The sequence below is a fragment of the Danio rerio genome, chromosome 6 (genome assembly GCF_049306965.1).
Source record: "Danio rerio strain Tuebingen ecotype United States chromosome 6, GRCz12tu, whole genome shotgun sequence".
In the NCBI taxonomy this organism is placed as follows: Eukaryota; Metazoa; Chordata; class Actinopteri; order Cypriniformes; family Danionidae; genus Danio; species Danio rerio.
In genome coordinates this window covers 1,587,501-1,607,500 of record NC_133181.1, presented here as the reverse complement: position 1 = coordinate 1,607,500, position 20,000 = coordinate 1,587,501, and the positions used below count along the sequence as shown (strand labels likewise).

Here is a 20,000-nt window from a genome sequence, read left to right as displayed (position 1 = left end):
TAATGGTTGCCCCATCCATCTGGATTGAAAAGTTACGGTGTAGAGTCGGGTTGGCAGAAACTACAAGCATTTCCGTTTTTGCGAGGTTCAGCTGAAGATGATGATCTTTCATCCAGTGTGAAATATCCAACAGGCAGGCTGAGATACGAGCTGGAACCGAGGGATCATCAGGATGAAAAGAGAGGTATAGCTGGGTATCATCAGCATAGCAGTGGTAGGAGAATCCATGTCTCTGGATGACTGGTCCTAGAGATGATGTGTAGATGGAGAAGAGAAGTGGCCCAAGAACAGAGCCTTGAGGTACCCCAGTGTTTAGATGCTGTAGGTTGGACACCTCTCCCCTCCAAGACACCCTGAATGACCTGTCAGAGAGGTAAGATCTGAACCATTGTATAACAGTGCCCGCAACGCCCAGTGACTCAAGCGTAGATAGCAGGATCTGGTGGTTGACAGTGTCAAAAGCAGCTGACAAGTCCAGCAAAATGAGGACTGATGATTTAGAGTCTGCTTTAGCCAGTCTGAGATCCTCCACGACCGAGAGCAGGGCAGTCTCAGTTGAGTGGCCTTTCTTAAAGCCGGATTGCTTGTTGTCCATGAGATTGTTTTGAGTAAGAAAGTCCAGGACTTGATTGAACACTACTTTCTCCAGAATCTTGGCCATGAATGGAAGCAGGGATACTGGTCTGTAGTTTTCAAGTAGCGTATGGTCCAGGTTGGGTTTCTTTAGCAGTGGGGTTACCCTAGCCTGCTTAAATGTAGTGGGGAATAAACCAGAGTCAAGAGATGTGTTAATTATGTGAGTCAGTGTTGGTATGACTGCAGGAGAGATGGCTTGCAAGAGATGAGAGGGAATGGGATCGAGTGGACAGGTGGTTGCATGGCTAGATAGCACAAGTTTGGACACCTCAGACTCAGAGAGCTGAGAAAAAGAGGTGAGTGTGTGTGGTGTTGGTGTTGTATCTTGCGTGTTTGTTATAGGTGCAGCAAATTGAGCACTGATTTTTGCAGTTTTGGTGCAGAAGAATGTAGCAAAGTCATCAGTAGTAAGTGTGGAGGATGCGGGTGGAGGAGGAGGATAGAGGAGGGAGGAAAATGTTTTAAAAAGTAGGCGAGGATTAGTGGCATTGTTGATTTTCAGACGGTAATACGTCTGCTTTGCAGAAGTAACCTCAGCTGAGAAAGAGGACAGAAGAGTTTGGTATGTTAAGAGATGTGCAGGATTTTTAGTTTTCCGCCAAATTCTCTCCGCAGCCCGAAGTTTTGAGCGATGCTCACGGAGAGCATCCGAGAGCCAGGGTGCAGGAGGACTGGCACGGGCTGGCCTGGATGCAAGAGGACATAATCGGTCTAGACATGATGCTAGTGTGGAGCAGAGTGTATTAGTGGCACTGTTCGAATCAAGTGCAGTGAGTTTGCGAGATGGAGGAAGAGAGTCTGAAACAATGGTGGATAGTCTATTGGGTGAGAGAGATCGTAGGTTTCTGCGAAAGGTAACCAGTGTAGGAGTGTGTGGCGGCTCAGGAGTAATGTGGATGTTGAGAGACAGAAGGAAATGATCAGATATTTGTAGTGGAGTTACTATTGTTTGATCAGTGAAGCAGTGTCGTGTGTAAATGAGGTCTAGCTGATTACCTGATTTGTGGGTAGCAGAAGTAGGTGCTCTTTTTAGGTCAAAAGAGGCAAGCAAAGTCTGAAAGTCTGCAGCTTGCGGTTTGTCAACGTAAATGTTGAAGTCACCTAGCACCAATAAGGGAGTGGCAAAATTAGAAAAAGATGAGAGAAGAACATCCAGTTCATCTAGGAAGTGACCTAATTTACCTGGTGGGCGGTAGATGACAACCACATTTATGTAGAAGGGGTGGATAATGGTGACTGCATGGAATTCAAAGGAGCTGATTGTTGGCAGGGACGGTATCAGAGTAAATTTCCATTCTTTGGAAATTAGTAGTCCAGTCCCACCCCCTCTCCCTGTCTGACGAGGAGTGTGGGAAAAAGAGAAATTAGCAGAAAGAGTAGCATGTGTAGCAGTGTCCTCCGGCCTCAACCAGGTCTCAGTTAGAGCCATGAGATTATAGTCAGAATATGTAGCTATGGAGGTAATAAAATCAGCCTTGTTAACAGCTGATTGACAATTCCAGAGGCCCACGGAGAGAGAGAGTTGTGAAATAGTAGATACATGTATTGAACGAAGGTTGTGAGGATTACGCCTGCAGCGCACCTCCCGTGTTTTGCGAGTGTTAGTAACAACAGGAATTAGAAAACACATAATAAAAGTGCACTGACAACAAAAAATAAGTGTAAAGTAAAACAATACAGTAAAGTACTCAAGTGCTTTGTCGGTGTCTTTGCTCGGTGGAGTCGCGCAGGTAGAGTCGATGGTCTTTACCCTCGTCGGTCTTCACACGAGGCGGTCTTCACACGAGGCTGCCGCGACCGCTGCCGCGGTGAACTAGTTGTTTATATAACCCCAAAGCACTAGCTGATTGAATTCAGCTGGACACGCCTCCCGAGTCAAAACAAGGGCCGAAACTGAGGCGGACGACGCGAAACCGCGTTTGCGTTCGCTACACAAGCTCTTATAGTAACCAAGGAAACAGTGGCTAAACAACTTCTAGTATTATACACAACTGAAAGCAAGTTTAAATGTCCTACAACTTTACACAAACAGCTGGAAACAAGTCCTCAAACCATACACAACAACTGAAACAAATCTTAAATGTACTTACAGGCTGCTGGTCTAGATGCTGATAAAGTGCTTCTCCTGCCGACTAATGCTAGCGTGCTCGCTATATAGTGGTTACCTGGCGTTTGGACACGCCTCCCGAGTCAAAACAAGGGCCGAAACTGAGGCGGACGACGCGAAACCGCGTTTGCGTTCGCTACACAAGCTCTTATAGTAACCAAGGAAACAGTGGCTAAACAACTTCTAGTATTATACACAACTGAAAGCAAGTTTAAATGTCCTACAACTTTACACAAACAGCTGGAAACAAGTCCTCAAACCATACACAACAACTGAAACAAATCTTAAATGTACTTACAGGCTGCTGGTCTAGATGCTGATAAAGTGCTTCTCCTAAGCCGACAAGAAAATGAATGAATGAATAAATAGATTTGAATACTTTTTAATCTAAAGAAGAAGGAAGGCACCATAGATCTTAATGACAATCAAATAATTAAAATAGATGTTATTTATTTATTTATTTATTTATTTATTTGTTTGTTTGTTTGTTTGTTTGTTTATTTTGTATTTTTTTTAATTTATGTGTTTTTATTCATTCATTTATTCATCTATTTTTATTTATTTATTATTTATTTATATTTTATTTATACATTTTTATTTATTTATACATTTTTATTTTTTATTTATATTTATGTATTTATTTCTATTTTATTTATAATTTTTTTTATGAATTTATATATATATATATATATTTATTTATTTATTTATTTATTTATTTATTTATTTATTTATTTATGTGTTTTTATTCATTCATTTATTCATCTATTTTTGATTTATATTTTATTTATACATTTGTATTTATTTATACATTTTTTATTTTTTTTATTTTTTTTTATTTATTTGATTTTATGTAAATTTTTTAATGCATTTATATGTTTATTTATTTATATTTATTTACTTATTTATTTATTCGGTCATTTATTGCATACCACAATTAAATTTAAGGTACATTTTTAAGTATGAAAACAAACTCCATTACGCTTACAACTTCAATAAATAAAATAGTACAAAACTCACAGTATCACCATAGTCCGACATGGTAAAAAAAAAAAAGGGCAGTGCAATGCTGCTCATTCTTACCGCAGTCTCTTTTAAAGGGACAGCTCACACAAAAATGAAAATATTCATTTACTTATCCTTTAAAATCTGCCTAAGTTTCTTTCCTCTGCACAAAGGAAGATATTCTAAAAAATGATGCTACCTGGCACCAATTGACTACCATATTTTTTATTCCTACACCCAAAAAAGAAAACTACTTCATCCTTTATTCTCCATTATGTGGATGAGTTTCTTTCTTCTTCCGAACACAGACGAAGATGTTTTGACTAATGCTGATTTCTGGCACCAACTGTTTTTCATAGTAGGAATAAAAAAATTGTGGAAGTCAATTGGTGCCAGAAATCAGCATTCTTCAAAATATCTTCTTCAGTGTTCAGCACAGGAAGGTTTTATTTAAATGATGCTACCTGGCACCAATTGACTTCCATTACATTTCTTATTCATACTATTAAAAGTCAATTGGTGCCAGGTAGCATCATATATATATATATATATATATATATATATATATATATATATATATATATATATATATATATATATATATATATATATATATATATATATATATATAAATATATATTCTTTTGCTGAGCACAGAAGAAGATATTTTGAAGAATGCTGATTTCTGGCACCAATTGACCTCCATAGTATTTCTACTACGGAAGTCAGTTGGTGCCAGAAACCAGCATTACTCAAAATATCTTCTGTGTTTAGCAGAAGAGAGAAACTCATGCACATGATGGAGAGTAAATAAAGTAATTGGGTGTACCGTGCCTTTAAGAGCAGCACCCTGCCAGTGTCACACATTGTTTATTATATATTATTAATACTACAGTATTGTTCCTAAAGTAAAACTTATATATTTGACTGTGTTTGTTACTGATCTGTGCTTGTGTTGATGGTGGATGTGTTGTGTCCTGTAGATGGCAGTGTACTCTACAATTACACACACACACACACACACATAAACACACACACTGCACTCTCACAGGGGCTCTTTTGTGTTCTGTTGTTCTCAGTTCTCATTCTGTTTATGTTAATGCTGCAAGTTCATGCCGTGGTGATATGAGTGTGTGTGTGTGTGTGTGTGTGTGTGTTTGTGTGTGTCAAGAGGGGGGTCAGCGCTTGTGTTTAGAGACAATTCCCATGACATTCTCTGGCTTTAGAGAGCCATGGAAAGTTTCTTCCCAGGATCACCTAATCCTGCCAAGTTCCACAATCTCCTCTGACTCCACACACACACACACACACACACACACACACTCGGACAAGGGCCGGAGAGACCCTTTACTGATGTCAGGGAGTATATATGTGTGTGTGTGTGTGTCTGTGTGTGTGTCAGAACTGAAGAATTGCGACCAAAGCAAATACATGATGTGAGCCGAAGTTTCATAAAGTTCTGCCTGGCACATGCGAGACATGTTTAAGAGTGTTTAGAGACGTCCATCTGAGGTCAAAGAAGAATGAATCACTGCAGAAGTGATGCTATTAATGAGTGTGAATGCCGGAGTTCACTGTAACACTCATGATTCTGTCAGATTAATGTTATCATGTGTATATTTTTGAAGGACACACTTGGGATTAGCTGGGTATTTCAGGTATTGTTTTAGGAGAAATGAGTTTACAGTGCTAATATTTGGAGAAAGCATCAATAAATACAGATAATGATGATGATGATCATAATAATACTATTAATAACAATAACAACAATAATGATAATATTACATTTTTAAATTGATTATAACAATATTAACAGTTGTTGTTTTTCATCTTTTTCATAATAATAATAATATCTAATAGTAATAATAATAATAGTTCTTAACAACAACAACAACGTTTAACAATGCTTAATAATAATAATAATAATAATAATAATAATAATAATAATAATAATGATTACAATAATTATAGTTCGTTTTGATAATAAAAAACAATTTCTTAATAACAACAATAATAATTATAAAATAATAATAGTTTGTATTAATAATAATAATAATAATACTTACTAATAATCATACTTAAAATAATACTAATCATAATAACAACAACAATAACAATATTAATCATAACATTGATGTTTAATAATAATAAACAATGTCGGCGTCAGTGGTCTAGTTGTTAGTGTGTCGACACATGCACTCCAGTGTTCACTGCGCCCCAAGTTCATCCTATGCCAATCCTTCCCCCTCTCTCTACTCCCCATGCTTTCCTGTCAATTCTCTCTACTGTCCAATCTAAAAGTTGAAAAACCCCCAAAATAATTATAAATAATAACAATAATAATAATAAATTATACTTATTATTATTATTATTATTATTTTTATTATAAATGCTTAATAATTCAACTCAACTCAACTTGACTCACTTTATTTCATTTATTTATATCAATAAAGTATAATAAAATAAAATATAATATAATAATATAATATAATAAAATATAACAAAATAAAATATAATATAATAATAAAATAAAATATAATATAATGTGTTAATTGCATCTCTCTATCTCTGCCTGAGGGTTTTGGGTTTTAAAGTCTCGCTTTCCAAACAATTTTGTTATGATAATGAAAAACACTTGCACCGGTCACAGTTAAGTTCCTCACACAGATTAACATTTCATACTGTTGCACTGATAACACTTATCACTTGCACTCATCTCACTCACACACACACGCATGCACGCACACACGCACGCACACACATTTAGAGTGTCATTCAGAGTACTTCAACATTAATTCACTCTTGTCTTTGCTCTGCAACAAACACAAAAGGTGATTGTTGTAAGAATATCCAGGCTGCTCTTTTCATGATTTTCATAATAAATGCAAACCTGTGAAAAGAGATCTGAATAAACTAATATTAATAATTTTACTTATTGATGATAAGTATAGTTGATAATATAAGTTCTTATTAATAATAACAATAGTACTTAACAACAACAATAAAAATAATAATATTAATAATAATGTTTAATTTTATTAATAATGTTTAATTTTATTGATATTAATAATAATAATAACAATAATGTTTAATAATAATAATAATAATAATAATAATAATAATAATTGTACTTATTGATGATGATGATGATGATGATAACAACAATAATAACAATAATGCATAATAACAATTATAATTAATAATAATAGTTCTTATTAATAATAGAACTTAATAATAGTACTTAATAATGACAACAATAATATTAATATTATTATTCTTATTATTAATAATTCTAGTTCTTATTAATAACAATAATAACAATTAATACTAATAATACTAGTACTTAACAACAATACTGTTAATACTAATACTAATAATAATCTAGTTGTCATTTATTTAGTTAACTGTAATCATGTAATCATCCAATTTTAAATAATCTGAGAAAGTTTGGTATCACATTCCAAGCTATTTTTTTTTTCAAATTAATTATTATAACACTCATTATTAATAATATAATATAATATAATATAATACAATATTTTAAAGTATTAAACACATGCACTATAGGTGAATTAAATAAACTAAATTGGCTGTAATGTGTATGGGTGTGTGCCAGTACTGGTTTGTGGCTCGAAGGGCATCCGCTGTGTAAAACATATACTGGAATAGTTGGCAGTTCGTTCCTCTGTGGTGACCCCTGATGAATAAAGGGACCAAGCCACAAGAAATAATAATAATCAATGAATATACATTGGTGAAATAAAATGTATGTATAAATGCATGTATTATGTTTATGAATTGATGCATTATTTATTATTCATTCATATTTTAGTTTTTTATTTGTATACAGTATGCTATCACTTATTTTAAATGTTCTGTTTTCAGTTTAATAAATGTTGGAGTCTAAAAAGTACATTAATAAATACTATTATTACACATATATTAGTTTTCTGTTGAGCTCACTGAGTTTTAGAAGCAAAAACGTTAAAAATAAATACATTTATGAACAATGAGCAGCGTCTAATTAGACTATGATACTTTTATTTCTAATGTTGTGGGCCCAAATGACATTTATTTGTGCCCATGTTGAAAAGGGCTCTTAAATCAGACAGAATGAAGTATTTTGATCATGTAAAAATGCAGAGTGTTTCCTGTGAGGGTCAGGGTAAAGGAGAGAACATACAGTCTACAGTAGAAACATCATTATATCTATAAGTCCCCATAAACATAGCTGTACAAGTGTGCGTGTGTGTGTGTGTGTTAAACTGAGTTTATTCACAGCAGGTAAACTTTAAACAGCTGTGCGATGGTAAGGTTTACTCTGAGCAAACGCCTGACTTCCTTCTCTTTTAGCCTAACATAAACTGCTGATACAATCGACAGGAATCCAAACACACGGGCAGGAAGCGTCAGGTTGGTACCTTTAACCCTCGCCGCCCTCAAACTGCATTTACTGTGTATACAGAGCCTCAATTTGCAAACAACGGAAGACTTTAAAAATCTCGCAGCGCATACCAGCTTTTGGAGTGCAGGAATTATGCGAGGATGTTATTGATTGATCGCAGCTTTGTATTAAACAGCATCGTTCGCTCCAGGCGTGTGGACGGGAGAGGGGAAATGCGTCTAAACACCCCCGTCTGCCTCTGGATCCTGGACTTCATTTCAGGATTTGAAGATGTCAGACTGCAGGTGCTGAGGAAGGGCAGCTGAATCTCATTAACCCCGAGTCTCCTAGGTGCCCCACAGGGCTCGGTGCTGGGTCCGCTGCTGATCTCGTTTTCTGTGGCTCCGGCTTCTCATGAGCTCATGGGTTTGGTGGATCTGATCACACACAATAAAAGGAAGGTCTTTCCTCAAGTACACAGCTTGAAGGTGCTTTCACACCTAGACGTTTGTTCATTCTCCTCTTAGTTCAGTTCGCTTGGGCATATGTGTAACCTGCAGTTGCGCCAAAACAATCGGTCCGAGATCGGCTGAATAATTATAATTATTATAATATTATACTAGTTTTGGATTTTTCATTAGTTTTAGGGCCCTATCATACACCCGGTGCAATGTGGCGCGAGGCGCGGCGCAATAGTCTTTTCCTACTTTCAGTTCGGCGCAAGGGTCATTTTGAGGTGTTGCGCCACACTGTTTAAATAGCAAATGCATTTGCGCTCAAATGTGCGCCCATAGCCGTTCTGGTCTAAAAAAGCAGGCGTGTTTTGGCGCGTTGCTATTTTGAGAAACTGTAAATAGTCTGATCTTTAGACCAGAACAAATTCGGTCTATTGTCTGGTGCAAAGTACGCCTGGCTTACACACTACACACAAGATGTAGAGCAATACGCAAATATCTTTACATAGAAAAAGATATAATATCTTATGGATTATATATATATATATAATTTATATATATATATATATATATATATATATATATATATATATATATATATATATATATATATATATATATATATATAATCCTTATTATATATATATATTAAAGATACATATAGGATATAAATATAAATGATTAAAATATTAAAAAACATATTAATTTCTAGTCTACATGAATTTAAAAACCCCTGCCGTCATACTTTCTTCATCTTGGGAGGCTTTTTCAGTTCATTCAATTTGCTTTTGTATGTTATTATTATTAGCAGTATTATTTATTATATCAATATTTATATTTGTTTTATTAAAAACAAGCTTAGATTTGTCCACCTGTCAGGTTTAAGACCATATGGGGCACTGCAGGTGTATTTGGAAATAATCACTATAACCACTAAATAATCAATATTTTGAGCACACTTTGTTATTATTGTTCATTTATTCATTTGCTGGAAATTAGAACTGAATTTAGAAATAGTTTTGAAACAAATCTTTGCGCTTAACAAACAAAATTAATTATTTATAGGCTAATTGATGTTTGTGCAGGAAGGTTTCCCTATCCACGAGAGCAAAAGCGAAAGTGAACTTACTTTACGCCATGTGCGCTCTTGGCGCGACGCAGCTGGCTCTTAAAGGGAATGGGAGATGAGACTCTGGTTGGTTTATTCTCAAAACACACCTATAACTCATTCAGAAAATAAGCTCAACCCTTTAAGACCATGCACCACGGCGCAAAGCGGATTTTCCCGTCCTTAAATTAGCAAATATGCGTTCTGACACGCCCTGAAAGCGTTTGCACTCTGCGGTTTGCGCTCTGCGGTTTGCGCTCTGCGCATGACCGTCAAAATAGAGCCCTTAGTGTCTATTTCGTTTTGACTTTTTGTTTTCAAATTCAGTCAGTTTAATTAGTTTTAGAGGCAGATTTACTAGTTTTTTTGAGTTTCTATATTTTGACATTATTCAGTTTTAGTTTAGTTATTAGTTTCAGTATTAGTTTGAGTTTTTTTTTTTTCAAATAAGGATAATTGTCAGGTGCAAGATTCAAAATCAGCAGAATAAATATTGTATAATAAAAATCAGTCATACATTTCCTGAAACCTGTACTCAGAGGACACATGAACACTATCATCTACCAATACCATCTACCCATCCTCAAACTCAAATACAACAGCCCACAAGACAGCAGCCTTAAGTACAATAAGGGCGTTCTCACACTATGCTCTCCAAACTGTGCCCAGGCCCGTTTCCCGGACTGTTTGAGAAGTGTGAGTGCGGCCCAGTTGGAAGAGGTGTGCCTGAGCGCGGTTCACTTGGGCTTTGGCACGGTTTGTGTGTGAGTGCAAAACGCACCAAAGCCCAAAACTGAAAGCGAGACGTGACTTTTAAGGGGCTGTTTCATATGGATTTATTAATCATTCTTACTGTTCAGTGAATGCAAACTGCTGTAGATTATTAAAGATGCAAACTCCTCACCAAATATTTCGCCAAACACATCAGCCACTTTTGACGCTCATAAACAATCATAAAGGCCTCGTGCTGCAGGAGTTAGGAGGTTTGCTGAAGGTGCAGCTGTCGTGCAGTGAGGGGTTTGCGTCTTTGATCATCTTTAATAGTTTGTGCTCATTGAACAGAAAGAATAATTAATTAACCCATATGAAACAGTCACGTCTTGCTTTCAGTTTCGGGCTCAGGCTCGTTTTGCACTCACACACAAGGGTACCGCACCAAAGCCCAAGTGAACCGCGCTCAGGCACACCTCTTCCAACCGAGCCAGGGCCGGCCAAGTGAACCATGCCCGATTCAGAGCACTCACACTCCTCAAACGATCCGGGAAACGGGCCTGAGCACAATGAACAAGCAACTTCACAAAGCCAAAATCAGAGATTTCAGTTCAGTGGTCCTCAACCACCGGGCCACCGATCAATTGCAGGCCGCACAAGAAATCACTAATGATTTCTATTTTATTTATTATCTGGGTCTGAATGATCTGTTACTTTGTAAAATGACCATATTCTCTCACTTACATCTCAGCCAGATATAACCGCTGTATAAAACATATGCTGGGTAAGTTGGTGGTTCATTCCGCTGTGGTGACCCCTGATTAATAAAGGGACTAAGCCGAAATGCAAATGAATGAATGAATAGTGCATAAGTATTGATCATTGTTATTGATGAACATCTTATCGTCATGTAGTACTCAAACACTGAAGTTTCCTTATGAACTATGATATCTCAGAGTGTATAACACACACACACACACACACTCGCACACACAGGTTTAGTTCTGCTATCATCAAAGCTGTAGTAAAGTCATGATCCTGACAGCACTCGGCAAATTCAATGTGTTTAAAATAAACCGGCTTTAGAAATATTCACACAGACCGGAGGGTTTTCAAGGTGTTTCACCAGGGGAAAAACACTTCAGATACACACCACCCCCATACACACACCTACACACGCACACACACACCCCAGGGGTTTTTAAAGGTGCTTCCTGTGTAGTGAGTCAGAAGGCTGCTGGTTCACTCAAGTCTTCCTGAGGCGTACATTAAATTACTAACGGCCATTGCAAAACACTGAAACACACACACACACACACACACACATCAACTGACAGAGCAGGCCGATCATGCCAGGTATGATTACATCACCTACTGCCCACAACCACCGCGGCCACAGAGAACATCAGCCCCGCGGCACACTGCGCTCTTATCTGCTGCGAGCTGACCACACACGCACACACACTCTCTCACATGTACAAACACGCACACATACGCATGCATTCACACACATATAACCACACTCACATGACAGACACACACATACACACAATCAGACAAACATTAACACACACACTGTCTCACACAAATATGAACGAACACACAAACCAGATATGCACACACACTCTCTCACACACACACAGTCTTTCACACATGCATCAACATGGACACGAATGCACACGCACACATAAACACAGCCAGACACGCATGGACGGACACACTCACACACACATACATACTCTCCCACACACACATATAAACACACACTTACAAACATACATGTATATGCATGCACTCACACAAAAGCACACACACACTCACATATTTACACAACAAGACACAAATGGATGTACACACACAACTTTTTTCACACACAGACAAACACACTCTCACACACACATGGAGACACACCACACGTATTTACACACACACTCACACATTCACACATAAACACAAAATTACAAACACGCATGTATATGCATGGACTCACACACACACACACACACTGTCTCACACACACATGGAGACACACACACACACACATAAACACACAATTACAAACAGACGTATATGCATGCACTCACACACACACAAAATCTCACACACAAGCGCACAAACTCATATAGACTCATACAGACAATTACACAAATCCATGTACACACGTCTCTGTAAAATCACTTGTACATCAGTATTCACAGCCTTTGCTCAATACTCTGTTGATGCACCTTTGGCAGCGATTACAGCCTCTAGTCTTCTTAAATTTGATGCCACAAGCTTGGCGCACCTGTTTTTGAGAAGTTGTGCCCATTCCTCTTTGCAGTCCTACTCAAGCTCTATCAGGTTTAATGGGAAGCAACGGTGCCCAGCCATTTTCAGATCTCTCCAGAGATGTTCAATAGGATTTATGTCTGGGCTCTGGCTGGGCCACTCAAGGACATTCACCGAGTTGTTGTTGTGCCGCTCCATTGATATGTTGGTGGTGTGCTTTGGGTCATTGTCCTGCTGGAAGATGAAGCGTCGCCCCAGTCTGAGGTGGAGAGCACTCTTGTGCAGGTCTTCATTCAGGATGTCTCTGTACATCGCTGCATTCATCTTTCCCTCTATCCTGACTAGTCTTCCAGCTCCTGCTGCTGAAACACATCCCCACAGCATGATGCCAACACCACCATGCTTCACTGTAGGGATGCTGTTAGCCTGCTGATGAGCGCCACCTGCTTTTCTCCAAACGTAACGCCTGGCGTTCACTCCAAACAGTTCAGTTTGAGTCTGATCAGAGCAGAGAGTTTAGTATCTGATGCTCTGAGAGTCCTACTTTTGGTAAACTCCAGGCAGGGAGTGTCTTCCGTCTGGCCGCTCTACCATACAGACCTGATTGGTGGATTGCTGCACAGATGGTTGTCCTTCTGTAAGCTTCTCCTCTCTCCACAGAAGAACGCTGGAGCTCAGACAGAGTGACCATCGGGTTATTGATCACCTCCCTGACTGAGGCCCTTCTCCCCTGATCACTCAGCTTAGATGTCCGGCCAGCTCTAGGAAGAGTCCTGGTGGTTAAACATCTTCCACTTACAGATGATGGAGGCCGCTGTGCTCATTGGAACATTCAGAGCAGCAGAAATGTTTCTGTAAGCTTCCCCAGCCTTGTGCCTGGAGACAATCCTGTCTCGGAGATCTACAGACGATTCCTTTGTCTTCATGCTTGGTTTGTGCTTTGTCATGCACTGTCAACCCTGGGCCCTTATATAGACAGGTGTAGCCTTTACAGATCATGTCCAATCAGCTGAATTGAGCACAGGTGAACTCCAATGAAGCTGCTGAAACATCTCAAGAATGATCAGAGGAGACAGAATGAACCTGAGCTTAATTTAGAGCTTCATGAATACTGGTGTACATGTGATTTTATAGAAACAAATGTAGAAAAAGTGAAGCGCTATCAACATTTTCCGGATGCCCTGTACATATTCAACAAGTGATCGGGAGGAAACATCTGATTCTGATAAAAGTAAAACCACCTGACCCGATTTCTGATCATGTGATTGAATCTGGACGTCCCTACTGTTTACTACTGGTTGCTAGGCTACCAATACCACAGTCAGCCACTCTAAAAAGTTGATATGATCTGCATTTGGGATTATTATTATACATTTTTTGCTAACAAATTCGCCTTACTTCAGGATTGACACCCTGCTAGTAGATTCTTGGATGTTGATTTAAAACATGCAGTATAATTGCAGTCATTTAAACAGTGCATCCGGCTTCTCTGAACCCCAACTGTACGCTTCATTCTGCGTGACCTCAGACAGACAGTAAGTGACAAGAAGGAAAAGAAAAGTCCAACTAAAAGTTTGAGCTTGTCAGCTGTATAAAGCGCTCTACTGTAACTCTCTCTGCATTTTCAGCCTTTGCTAAAGCGTCCAGAAACTCAGGCAAACGGAGTAAACTTTTGTTTGTGATGGTGATGTTTGTGTCTTGTTAGTGTAAGTTCTGATGGGAGCCGCTGCGTCTCATCCTTTGTGAGACGAAATGCACCGCTCAGCCGGGATTCTGAAGCGCAGTTCTGCGTCGCTGTTTATTTGATGTGACCTGGAGGCAGCTCTCGATGTGCAACCCAATTTAAGAGCGCAGAGGATCGGCTTTCTGTGTGTAACTGGCCCCGCTGCCTGATCTAACGCTGTAAACAGCTCGTACGGCCCTCTTGACTGTCAGAAACACAGATCCAGCATGCTCCGCTGAGCAAACTGCAATTCAGCACCACACACACACACACACCGCTCTCTCTGAATGCATGTTTTTCTCTTTGTTTTTTCCCTGCTCATCAGACGACTGGCGTTCCCCTTCGCAGCGCATAAGCAAACAAATCGCACGCGTGTCTAACAGAAAAGCACTTGGGTCAAACGGAGCGCAAACCTCTATTTTCAGCCGTCGGCCCCTGCTGAGAGCCGGTTTAACAGTGACTGACGGCTCCTTCACGGAGCTCACCTGTTCTTATCTGCGTGTCACTTCATGTGCATATAACTAAATGCATGACAGAATGTTACTTACATGCACACATCGCAAAAGTGCATATATTAATGTAATGTATTCTTACAAATGATGCCTGAATGCATGAGAAATAAGTGCTGGAAACACAAAATTATATGCATTTTCTATTTAAATGAAAGTTTTCACTCTCACTTAAGGTGGTTTTAGACTTAAGTTAACGAATTAAAGGCACATGAATGTCATTATTGCAATTAGAGTGTGTTTTCATCATTATTCATGTGTATTCATCAGTATTTTAGTTTCTTTAGCTAGTTTTGGACTTAAATGGTAAAAGGTGCAGTATCTACACAAAATCATCACATGTCATGGCTGAGAGACTGTTTAGACTGATTAGAAAAGATGAAGGAAGTCTACTGTATGACAGCTGAATCCACCAAATGACCTTAACTTATAACTAAATGCACTACAGAACGTTACGTTTACAAATACATGCACATAATGCAAAGGTGCATATATTAATGTAATGTGTTCACGAATGATGCATGAATGCATGAAAAATGAGTTCAATATCTTGGTGGTTTTGGACTAAGGTTAAAGAGTTAAAGTATGTTATTTCCGCCACTAGAGGGCGTGTATTCATAATAAACAAAGGCCTCGTTTGATGACACCGTGAATCATTCAGTGTCTAACAGAAAAGCTCTTAGGTCAAACTGAGCGCAAACCTTTATTTGTTAAAGCGTCTTGCAGCCGTCCGGCCCCTGCTGAGAGCCGGTTTAACAGTGACTGACGGCTCCTCCCCAACGCTCACCTGTTCTTATGCACTTGTCACTTCTGAAGAGGATTGTGGGAAGGTGCCGCTGTCAGGATCCGACGGCTTTATCAGGGAGGTTTAGTGCTGTACGGATTCACATTTTCATGCAAATTCGGCGGGCCGCGTTTCCAGCCGCTAATAGCTCCTTACAAATGATGTGTCATTACAACGAGCTTTATTTAAACAAATTTAATACGTCTTTAATCAAGGAGGAGAATGTTCTCAAAGGTCACACACCAAATCAAGCGGCGGCTCCAGCTTTCAGACTATTAGCTCAAGGGGGAGGAGAGAATTATTTCATGGACAAGCCATTCTCCTCCAGCCTTTATTTACATTTTTATTCACTTATTAAATTTTATTTCATCACACACGGCAAACACACACACACACACACACACACGCACACACACACGCACAGTCATTTATAAGTCTATCAGCGCAGAGAGGAAGGAGAGCATCTGTGAACCGACTGACACGACAAAAAGTGAACGAAATTTACACAATGAGCACACTAAATATTACACACTAGGCCTAACACAATAAACACAACTCTACACACAAAAGACAACACACAAACTGTACATATACAAACTAAACAATAAACTCGGTTTATTTTTGAAAACAAAACCAATATGCAGTTGTGTGTTTGTTGTGCTTGTTTTTGTCTCTACACAACTTTACACACTCTGCCTAACACAATAAACACATATCTGTACACACAAAAAGACAACACACAGTGTACATATACAAACTAAACAATCAATGCACAACTCTACACACAAAACCAATGTGTGGTTGTGTGTTTGTTCTGCTTGTTCATGAGGCAGAAACTTTACACACTATGCTTATAACAATAAACACAACTGCACACACAAAATAACTACACACACAGATACAAACTAAACAAAACATGCACAACTCTACACTGAACACAAAATCAATATGTGGTTGTGTATTTGTCGTGTTTGTGTTTGTGTCTATACAACTTACACACTAAGACTAACACAATAAACACAACTGCACACACACACACACACACACACACACACACACACACACACACACACACACACACACACACACAGTACATTTACAATACAAACTAAACTCTACAACTCTACACACTAAACACAAAATCGATATGCAGTTGTGTATTTGTTGTGCTTGTTTGTGTCAAAGCAACTTTAAACACTATGCTTAACACAATAAACACAACTGCACACACAAAAAACAACACACACACACACATATAAACTAAACAATAATACACAACTCTACAACCCCAAACGAAATCAATATGCAGTTGTGTATTTGTTGTGCTTGTTCATGTCTAAGCAGCTTTACACACTATGCTTAACACAAAAAATACAACTGCACACACAAAAAGACAACACACATATAGTGTGCATATAGAAATTAAACAATCAACGCACAACTCTAGACACAAAATCAATGTGTTTGTGTATTGTTGTGCTTGTTTGTGTCTACACAACTTAACACACTATGCTTAACACAGTAAACACAACTCTACACACAAAAAGACAACACACACAAACAAACTAAACATTAAATGCACAACTCTACACAAAATCAATATGCAGTTGTGTATTTGTTGAGCTTGTTTGTGTCGAAGCAACTTTAAACACTATGCTTAACACAATAAACAACTGCGCACACAAAAGACAACACACACACACACACACAAACACACACACACACACACACACACACACACACACACACACACACACACACACACACACACACACTAACTAAATAATAAATGCACAACTCTACACACTAAACACAAAATCAATATGCAGTTGTGTATTTTTTGTGCTTGTCTGTGTCTCTACACAACTTACACACTATGCTTAACACAATAAACACAACTGCACACACACACACACACACACACACACACAAACACACACACACACAAACACACACACACACACACACAGTATACAATATGTGTTTGTGTGTTTGTTGTGCTTGTTTGTGTCTCTACACAACTTTACACACTCTGCCTAACACAATAAACACATATCTGTACACACAAAAGACAACACACAGTGTACATATACAAACTAAACACAAACAGATATGCAGTTGTGTATTCATTGAGCTTCTTGTGTCTCTACACAACTTACACAAAATACTTAACACACTATATAATAAATGGACAACTCTACACACACAAAAAGACAACACACACATACAAACTAAACAATAAATGCACAACTCTACACACTGAAAAACAAAATCAATATGCAGTTGTGTATTTTTGAGCTTGTTTGTGTCAAAGCAACTTTAAACACTATGCTTAACACAATAAACAACTCTGCGCGCACACACACACACACACACACACACACACGCACACAGTACATATATAATACAAACTAAAAAATAAATGCACAACTCTACACACTAAACACAAATTCAATATGTGTTTGTGTGTTTGTTGTGCTTGTTTGTGTCTCTACACAACTTTACACACTATGCCTAACACAATAAACACAACTCTGCACACACAAAAGACAACACACAGTGTACATATACAAACTAAACACAAAACAGATATGCAGTTGTGTATTAGTTGAGCTTTTTGTGTCTCTACACAACTTACACACTATACTTAACACAAAATATATTAAATGGACAACTCTACACACACAAAAAGACAACACACACATACAAACTAAACAATAAATGCACAACTCTACACACTGAAAAACATAGCCGTAGATGCTAAAACACATTTTTGTTCACTCACACACACACACACACACACACACACACACACACACACACACACACACACACACACACACACACACACACACACACACACACACACACACACACAGAGTATATGTAATTAACACTCTGAGTCTCCAGGTTTGATGTCTGCAACATACATTTCTCCTGTAAATGTGCTTGCGGTTTTACGGTGTTCGAGGTGTGTGTGTGTGTGTGTGTGTGTGTGTGTGTGTGCGCTCCTGTAATCTAAGTCCACATGTAATTTAAAGATGAGTGCTCGCAGCCATGAATCCTCCATCTCTAATGTTTCAGAGACTTTCACATTAATGTCACAGATTTTAAATTAGCACATGCAGCTCGTCTGCGCGCGTTTACTAAAACTGAAGGCGCAGTGTCAAAACATCAGCTCATTCCTGACTGAACGCACCTCTATAGCAGAGATCACATCCCCGAGCTCACATCCAGTGACCCGCCAGGAGAATCAGCACCAGCTCTTCCAAATAAACCTACGATTGAGTGTATTAATGCTTAAATTCATTCATTCATCCAGCTTAGTCCCTTTATTCATCAGGGGTCACCACAGCGGAATGAACCACCAACTATTCCAGCATATATTTTACACAGTGGATGCCCTTCCAGCTGCAACCTAGTACCGGAAAACACCCATACACACTCATTTACATACACACACTTATACACTACGGCCAATTTAGTTCATCAATTCCCCTATAGCGCATGTGTTTGGACTGTGGGGGAAACCGGAGCAACCGGAGGAAACCCACACAAACATGGGGAGAACATGCAAACTCCACACAGAAATGCAAACTGACCCAGCTGATACTCGAACCAGCAACTTTCTTGCTGTTAGGCCGCAGTGCTAACCATTGAGCCTATTTTTTAATCTGTGTGAAGAAACTTGGTTAAAATCTCCAGCACAGCAACACATTTTTAATGGAAGTCAATGGGAAAATGTGAGTGATAATCACTTCTGTGCAGAGATTTCTCCATTAATTCAGCTCCTGACCGTGTTTACATGCATCAGAAAACATCATTTTGGCACTTTTCTTTAAAAAGAAATAATAAAAAATAATAAAATAAAAAAATAAACTGCATTTAATAACTCAAATGGACATGTGAAGCTTTTATATATATATATATATATATATATATATATATATATATATATATATATATATATATATATATATATATATATATATATATATATATATATATATTTATTTATTTATTTTTGTTTGCTTAAATTAAATTTGGCACATGCTTTTATACAAAATATTATTTTATTTTAACGTTTTATCAGTGTACGATCTAATGTTTAATTGCATTGTTATTTTATTTGTTTTATATTTAAATACATATACATATACAGTTGTGATTGCTTTTGGGTCAAAGATGTAGAAGTGATTTCAAATATCAAAAAAAAAAATTGTGATACATCTATAAACATATTTATTTATTTGCTTTTTTCCTATGCATCAGAGTGTATATATACTTTTATTGGCCATATTTTAATAATAATA

General features: G+C 37.9%; 1 protein-coding gene and 1 long non-coding RNA gene across 7 annotated transcripts in view; both read right to left on the bottom strand.

Moving 5' to 3' along the window:
- LOC141386153 (uncharacterized) overlaps nt 1-3,078 on the bottom strand; it is a 3,785-nt gene extending 707 nt beyond the window's left edge. The window contains exons 1-2 of the mRNA XM_073953485.1: nt 1,819-3,078; nt 1-1,737 (exon numbers count right to left, since the gene is read on the bottom strand). The exon at nt 1-1,737 is cut by the window's left edge and continues 707 nt beyond it. Coding sequence (XP_073809586.1) covers nt 1-1,737; nt 1,819-2,266 — 2,185 coding nt within the window. The 5' untranslated portion in view covers nt 2,267-3,078. The remainder of the gene's footprint in view (nt 1,738-1,818) is intronic.
- LOC141386154 (uncharacterized) overlaps nt 1-20,000 on the bottom strand; it is a 263,034-nt gene that overhangs the window by 148,787 nt on the left and 94,247 nt on the right. The window lies entirely within an intron of this gene.